The sequence below is a fragment of the Neovison vison genome, chromosome 11, assembly GCF_020171115.1.
Source record: "Neovison vison isolate M4711 chromosome 11, ASM_NN_V1, whole genome shotgun sequence".
NCBI classification, from domain to species: Eukaryota; Metazoa; Chordata; class Mammalia; order Carnivora; family Mustelidae; genus Neogale; species Neogale vison.
In genome coordinates this window covers 119,756,955-119,765,650 of record NC_058101.1, presented here as the reverse complement: position 1 = coordinate 119,765,650, position 8,696 = coordinate 119,756,955, and the positions used below count along the sequence as shown (strand labels likewise).

Genomic DNA, 8,696 nt, shown 5'->3' with positions numbered 1-8,696 from the left:
TCAGTGAGCTTGTTAGAAATCATAAGTTACCCGACACGAGAAAATTTTACCTTCTTTTACCTAATGCAATAGCAACAGCCCAGAATATACTGTGTATCTTTTTAATTACCTTTGCTTCAAATGGCCCTCGGAGCAATGAAGTCAAGGAGCAGTGTGATCTTCTAGAATCTGTATCCCCATCTAGTATTTAAGTCGTATTACTAATGCCTTTATGGTCATGGGTAATGTGAGTCACAAGATTTAAAGCTAAACTGAATAACTAGTTTCAGACTAGAAGTCCAACTGCTCAAGTATCTCACACAGAGATAGGGCTTAAAGACTGATGACTGAGAAAATAACTTCATCTTCTTGGTTGGGATTAGAGGAATGTCTTTATCACAAACAAACCACAGTTAAAAATTGTGACCACAATGGCCTGGGTGGCTCAGTGGGTTGAGCCTCTGCTTTCGGCCCGGGTCATGGTCTCGGGGTCCTGAGATCAAGCCCCGTATTGGGCTCTCTGCTTGGCAGGGAGCCTGCTTTCCCCTCTCTCTCTCTCTGCCTGCCTCTCGGCCTACTTGTGATCTTTCTCTCTGTCAAATAAATAAATAAAATCTTTAAAAAAAAATTGTGACCATCAAGAATATTAAAGTATGTCTACAATATATCATGTAGGGCGGCAATATACAAGGGAGACTTAGTGGACAGAAAATTTAAGGTTCTAAAATTTTTTACTATTAAATAATATTTGTCAGTCCAAAATGACCTTATTTTCAAATGAAACATTTTAAATAAACAGGTAGTGCCTTTATAATTAAGATCACTTTTCACTATTCTAAAACATTTAAAGTGATAATTTAGTTCTAATTAATACCTCCAAACATAATTTCAGAGTTCCTAACAAATTCATAAATTTATAACTATAATTAAGACTTCTCATGTCATTTCTCTGCAGCTATAAATAAAAACATTCTGAATTTTGGAATAATTTCTAAGCTTATTTCTGTAGCTGGAGAAAATTATATATAATATTTATATTTTGATTAATCAAATTGAACTTAATTATTTAGAAATGATGGGTGTGATATGGTCTGGTTAAGAACAAGTGACTCACAAAGCTAAGAAAATAGATAATATGATTTTGATGTTAATCAGAGAAAATTATCCTGTTAAAAGGCAAGCTTTTCCAGGAGTTCCTTCAGATGAAATTTCTTGGGCAGATTCTCTCAGTGACTACAATAGACAAAGCTCTTAACAACCACAATGACACATTTTTGATTATTTAAAAAAAAAAAGACAATTGCATTGATTATCTTTCATTTCAGGTAGGAAAATATGTACCAAAATCCATTTTATTTTCTTTTTAAATATTGTTAAGTAGAGTATAGAAGGTGTCAGGTTCTTTTACTGCTTTGGTTCAGACCTTGGAAAAAGCTCTATCATGATGTCTTATTATTTTTGCAATCTAGCCTTTACTGTATTAACAGTTATCAAAGAAGAAAGAGTTCAAATGAAAACACAAAATTTCTCTTACGACTGATTTCTTGCTATCAATTTACAGTAGTAATATTTATCTCTGACTACATTGGACATTAAGACACTTCAGAGCTTTTTTACTGCCTCCATTATCTTTACATTACTTTTATTTTGAGGACACGAAATGTGTAGAAATTTTGTGGGGTCCCCTTTCCTCCCAACAGCTGCAGGAAAGTTAGAATTAGTTGTATTGAGCAGTGCATAATCATATTTTAAACTGAACTTAGTAGAAAGCACTTGAATTTATTTCTTTTCTGTTTAAATTTACAGCATGACAAAGGACATTAATAAACATCTACCATTTAGCAATTGAGTATTTGTTTCCCATAGGAAACATCTCCCCCATCCACACTCACTTCATTAAAGTAGTAGGATCTAGGAAGCACAATTATAATTTGATTTGAAGGGTGAGTTCTGAGTTGGTCTTTCACATATGGTTGTTTAAATAAATGACTGGAAATAAATTTGAGTAAGCATTTAGATTTTTATTAGGACATCAAGATGCTGAAAATAATACACCTTAACAACAAAAGAACATTATACCATTTTCTTGAAGTATACATGATATTACGGACAAAATGACAAAATTTTCTTCAAGTTTTATGATTAGTAAGTATCTCAAGTGGATGCAGAGAGTGATGACTTAAACTCCTGTTCAAAAACAGTACACAGTATTTTGCATACGTTGACTTTATTTAAAGTTTTATTTCCAAAGCTAATGTTAAATGCTTGGTGCATACACTGTTAGCAAGCAATTACTCTCATTGTCTTCTCATATATTTTGCTAAATATAAATCTACAAGTATTGCAGCTGCATATATTTTCTGGAGTGGTCAGGAACACGGGAGGATGCTGGAATGTTTGAATTCTCTCAAATCTTTATTCAAAATAGGAGGTTTTCATCTATGTCTTCTGTAAAAAGCAAAAACAAAACAAAACACACTTTCAGAAAATAGCCAGAGTAGTAATATAAACAAATAATGTCAGAGCTAGGGGATTAGAGAAACCATCTAATAAGACTGTAGGAGATCTTGACGCTGGTAGGGCATCAGCATCACCTGTGAAGCTTTTAAAAAGATACCATATGGTTTCAGTTATATGTGGAATCTAAAAAACAAAACAAATGACCAAACAAAAGGCAGAAATAGAGAAAGAACTGATGGCTGCCAGAGGGGAGGGGTGGAGAGATGGGCAAAATGGGTGAAGGGGAGTGGGAGGTACAGGCCTCCAGTTACAGAAGTCACAGGGATAAAATAAAATGAGTCACAGGGATAAAAGGTACAGTGTAAGGAATACAGTCAATGGTACAGTAATAGCTTTGTATGGGGACAGAGGGTAGCTACACTTGCAGTGAGCATAATGGTAACATACAGACTTGTTGAATCCCTATCCTGCACACCTGAAATTAATGTAACATGATGTGTCAACTGTGCCTCAATTAAAAAAAAAAAAAAAAGATACGCCCTCAAGCTGTTAGGGTATGGAGTTGACCACCCCTCAATTAGACAGGGAACACTCTTGATAATGCAAAGTCACACATCGAGGCTTATTTCCAGCTAGCTGGGGTCCAAGTATCTGCCCGGCGCAGCGGGTTTCAACAAGGACCCCGAGCACTCAAAGCCAAGGGTTTATATAGCATTTTCAAGGCACTTTTTCATAGCTACATACGTATCTTGCGCCCCACTTTGACAGTGTAACTTTCTCTAACCTTTTGCTACCCCCGCGTCACCCTGGAGCCATCCTGGCGATTAAGTGAGTTTTAGGTGTAGAAGAAATTTAACTTTATTTACATTTCCTTCTGCCTCAGCCTCCTTCAGTTTTATGGTGGGGAGGGTGACCTTAGGCCTCGAGATACTGAACCATTTGTCTCTGGAAATTTGGGCCATTGGAAAAATAGCCTTTTTGTTGTAAATCACCAGGACTTTGGCAAACCAAGGGAGACTCCTGTCTTGCAGGATTGTGATCTCTGCAAGTTAACTATTTGTTTTTCTTTAACATTTGGTCCCTTGGCACCACCACCTAACCTCCCCGGGGGTATATGATTAAGTTGTTTTTTCAGGTTTTAGCTACTTTTTCTTATCGCAAGTTACGTGCCCGGTGAGGCCTGGCTGGTTAGAGACGCTCAGTAAAATGGCTTCCCGGCTTCAGGATGGCCATTCTTATGCCAACTCACTCTTACAGTGCAGGGTGCCAGCTTTTGCTTTGCCAAGATGGCTGTACTTATGTCAGGGCTAGACTCGCGGTGGGTACAGTTTTGTTTTTCTTGGCCTCCACACCTGAAGCTGGTTTCCAGGACTTGTTTTTAAGTCTCCTGGGGGAAGGGGAGCAGGGACAGTAAAATAGGTCCTTACAAAGCCTTAACCCTGGCCTCCTGAATCAGAACTTCCAGGGATGGACCAATGGCATGTATACATTTCAAAAGCTCCATTGGTAGTTCTAATGTAGGGTTGAGAAGCACTGATAAAGGCCCAGCCAAGAAAGAGCTGAGTATACTAACCTTCAAGGATTGTTAAAACATAATAGAAATAAGTAGAAGTATAGCACCAATTAAATCCTATTTCCAACCAAGTAATTATTATTTTTTGTGCATGCACAAGAGTGAGTTAGAGAGAGAGAATGCACGTACCAGAGTCAGGCAGGGGGCGGGGGCAGAGGGAGAGAAAGAGAGAATCTTAAGCAGCCCTCACAGACAGTGTAGAGCCCAACACGGGGCTTGATCTCACAACCCTGAGGTCATGAACTGAGCTGAAATTGACAGTCAAATGCTTAATGGACTGAGCCACCTAGGTGCCCCTCCAACAGGGTAATTATAAAAGAAGTTGTTGCCACACCTATGGAAGAAGACAGCATCCCTTAGGGTTTATGAGACCACTCCTTCCTACATGGCCCACCCTCACTCAATAATTGTTGAACAAATACTTAAGCAGATGAACTTGGAGTATATTAAACTAATACCCTGTCTGGAACACCAGGTAGTTTTCCTGCCCAATACAAGTCTGTGCCTAAGAATAGGAAACATTATAAACTTTGGCATATTTCTTTTGAACAATGGCTTCATTTTGTAAAATGGACATTTTAGGCTCACTACTTGTAAATTTACTTACTGTTGTGCTCATACTTTTTGTCTTCTTTTAGTTGTTTGGATGAGAGATGTCCCTCCTGCTGACTTTAGGCTAATTCTCTGCCTGTGCCCAGGACCTCTTCTGACCTCCGAAATTCTCCCCTAATTTTCCTCTTTTGCTTCTTTTTCTTGTATCTTCTACCTTTCCTTCCTCCCGGGGCCCTTTCTATTAGCATTTAAATATGCTGCATATCCGGCCTTGAGAACAGCACCTGGCTCTATGTGGACCATCAGTAAACATCTGTTGAATGAATGAATGGGCCAGTACTCAAGCTTATTTTATTCCCTGAAGTGCTTCTCTCAACTTTATATCCCTCTTTAGCTCTATCCTGCCTTCAAACAGCCACTCTTTACCATTTCTCATATATTCTTTCTCAGTCTATAGAACCTGGCTTCCATCTCTCCCATTCCTCCAAAATCGCTCTTACTAGGGCCACCCAGGATATCCTTAGGTCTGTGTAAAAGGAATATTCTTCTTAGTCTTTTATCTTGACATCTCAGCAGCGTCTGGCACTGTGATCTCTTCCTCCTTTTCAAAAACCTCCTTTGACAAGGCGCTATCCTGTTTTCTTTCTTCCTTTCAGGAGACTTTTCATTCTCTTTCGTGAGCTCCTTCTTCCTCCTCTATCTGTCATCCAGATGTTGTTCCTTGGTGTTCAACCCTAGAGCCTTCTCCATGTAACTCAACACATTTTTCTTAGGAAAGCAATTCTCTTCTATGGTGCTAATTACTTTCTGTATGCTCATAATCCTCAAATATGTACTTAAGTTCCAAAATCCCATCTTGAAAAGCTGACCCATGTATTTATCTATCAACTGCACATGTCTCCCACGTACTTAAAAGTTCAACATGTCATAAATGGAAGTTACCATATTCCCCAAATCTGCTTCTGTTCTTGCGTTTTCTATTTCTGTGTCTCTGTTTACCTGCCTGGCCTGAGCAGGGAACCCGAGTGTCATACTTCTCTTCTTCTCAATTTCTCTACTGTCTGCTCCCTGCCCCCACATATTTCCTAGCAAACTTTGTCTTAGATATATAGATATAGATATAAAAATATCTATAGATATAGATACAGAAATATCTATACACCTTGAATATGTTTATATTCTTGAATATACCTAGAATATGTTTATATTTTAAATACATCTTGAATAGGTTTCCTTCTTTTCCCCCCACTGTAACTGGCCTAGTTCAAGTTCTCATCAACAATGCCTGAACTTACCACAAGTCCTCTCAACTCTTCTCGGGCTTCTCCACGATGTAACCAAAAGAATCGTTCTTAAATACAGATCTAGTGAAATCACTCCCTTGTTTAAAACACTTTCATGATCCTCCAGTACGCTTAGGATAATGTCTTTAACTGGTTTAGTTGGACCTGCATGATCTGACTCGTTTGCTCTGTTGGTCTCACTTGGAAGGTTCTTCTGAAGATTAATGTGGATACACGGTATGTCATGGGCACTAAATAAGTAAGACTCCTTTACCTTTTAATTAAACCTCATTTTTACACATAAGGAAAATGAGACTTGCTGAGGTTAAGTGGTATGCCTTAATTCACATAGCTAGTGAATGACAGAGCTGGAATATCTGAGTACATCTAGCTCAGATAAAAGTCAGTTAAAATTCAGGAAAACACTGGCTAAAATTTATCTCGTCCTTCTGTGGATTTCTCAGCCACGAGGGAAGGAAGGACGTGCTTAGAAATATTTAGTTTTGTTTTCCCTAGCTACTTCCCAAAGCAGTAACTTGTTTACTTATTCTGACTGAATATTAAATATCTGCTTTATTGGTTGACTATGTGATAATTCTTTCCCTGCTTCAAAATAATGTAATCATGGCCAAACCACAGTGAACAAACAAGATCATTAGGAGCTTTTCGAGTCACTGAAGTCTAAGCCCTTCCGGCTCCTCCCAGACAACCACTCTGCACAGAGCCTGAGTGAGACTACACGCTGAAGAGCTGCCAGAAGTTTCAGAACAGTGAAGCACAACTGATTTCCTTAAATAGATGGCCTCTGTTCCAGTTCCATCACTCCGTTAAAATCAAGTGCAATATTAAAAGGCATACACAAATATGTCCTGTCCCAGCTAAGTTTTCCCCCTCTTGATAATGGTGGAGTAGAGGGAGTAGGGTGGGGTGGCTCTACTTGGGTATATTTTGTCCTTTTTTAAAAATTTAAACTCAATTAGCGAACATATAGTACATATAGTACTTCATTAGTTTCAGATGTAGTGTTCAATAATTCATCAGTTGCATATAACACCCAGTGTTCATCACTTCATGGGCCAGTTACCCCAACCCCCCCCCACCTCCCCTCCAGCAACCCTCAGTTTGTTTCCTAGAGTTAAGAGTCTCTCATGATTCCTCTCCCTCTGATTTCTTCCCATTCAGTTTTCCCTCCTTTCCCCTATGATCCTCTGCACTATTTCTTATAGTCCACATATGAGTGAAACCATATGATAATTGTCTTTCTCTGATTGACTTATTCCACTCAGCATCATATCCTCCAGTTCTATCCACATTGACGTAAATGGTAAGATTTCATCCTTTCGGGTCGGTGAGTAATATCCTATTGTATATATATATACCACATCTTCTTTGTCCATCCATTTGTCAATGGATATCTGGGCTCTTTCCACAGTTTGGCTATTGTGGACATTGCTGCTATACATGTTCAGGTGCAGGTGTCCCTTTGGATCACTATGTTTGTGTCTTTGGGGTAAATTCCCAGTAGTGCAAACATTGGGCCAGAGGGTACCTCGATTTTTAACTTCTTGAGGAACTACCATACTGTTTTCCAGAGTGGCTGTATGAAAAGCCCACAGCGAATACCATTCTCAATGGGAAAAAACTCAGAGGTTTTCCCTAAGGTCAGGAACACACCAGGGATGCCCATTCTCAGGAGCTGTTCAACATAGTACTAGAATTCCTAGCCTCAGCAATCAGAAAACAAAAAGAAATAAAAGTGCTTGGGATGTCACATCCATATCGGCGAAGCAGAAGTCAAACTCTCGCTCTTCGCAGAAGACGTGATACTTTATGTGGAAAACCCAAAGACTCCACCCCAAAACTGCTAGTTTCAAATTCTGTCCTTTTTAACACAGCAATTAGAAAAGGCAGTTTCAGCTATTTTTAGGAATATATTTGAATTTATAAGTACTGTGTTTGTAGATGTTAGAAAGGAAATTGGTATTATTAATGCCGGTCTCAGTCTTACTAGCTTGTTAATTTCCTATCAGTGTTAACAGGATATAAATAGTATGTCATGGCCCACCTCCAAGAGCTCCTCCCATATTATAGCAGGGTTGTCTGTCTGACCAACAGAATATAGAAGAAGTAATGTATGTTACTCATGAAATTAGGTTATAAAAGACATTATAGCTTCAGTCTTGGATTCTCTCACTCTCTGTTTTCTCTCTGATCACCCACTCCGGAAGAAACCAGATGTTGTGCTGTTAGCAATCCCATGGAGAAGACCACATGGTGAGGAAATGAAGCCTCCCAACATAGTGGCCATGTGGGTGGGCTTAGAGCAGATCCCAAGCCAGAACCATCCAGGTAAACTAATCTTAGATTCCCGATCTTGGAAACTGTGAGATTTTAAGCTTCTAAGCTTTAGAGTAATTTGTTTTGCAGCAATAGGCAACCAATACACAACAGTTGGTGCTCACAGAAATACACATTCTTTGCTCATTACAGTTGTGTTTATTTCACAGAACAAAATTGCAGAAGAAAAGAGCTAAGCTTTTCTGCTTACCTATTTATCAATAAGTAAATTCTCCTACTCTCAGCTCTTTTCTTTAATATCAAGGCATTCTACATACCAAGAAGAATATTTTTAAAGTGAAGGTCACACAAGTTACCTTTTTGGGGAATTCTGACCTTTGATGAGCTTACTTTTCTTTATTGATTGGCTGGACATTCATCCTACTTGTATGTTGTAAACATATGTATAAAACCCTTGCTTTAGCGATTTGATGTTTACTGTTGATTTACATTGTGCAAGTGGTTCTGATTTTTCATTTTTTGAACATCTATCAAATCTTGGTCATTAAAAG

At 38.6% G+C, this 8,696-nt stretch overlaps 1 protein-coding gene across 1 annotated transcript in view; it reads right to left on the bottom strand.

The window, feature by feature from the left end:
* Positions 1-1,979: 1,979 nt before the first annotated feature.
* Positions 1,980-8,696, bottom strand: part of SPARCL1 (SPARC like 1) — a 48,719-nt gene continuing 42,002 nt past the window's right edge. Inside the window, exon 11 of the mRNA XM_044224558.1 lies at positions 1,980-2,427. Coding sequence (XP_044080493.1) covers positions 2,399-2,427 — 29 coding nt within the window. The 3' untranslated portion in view covers positions 1,980-2,398. The remainder of the gene's footprint in view (positions 2,428-8,696) is intronic.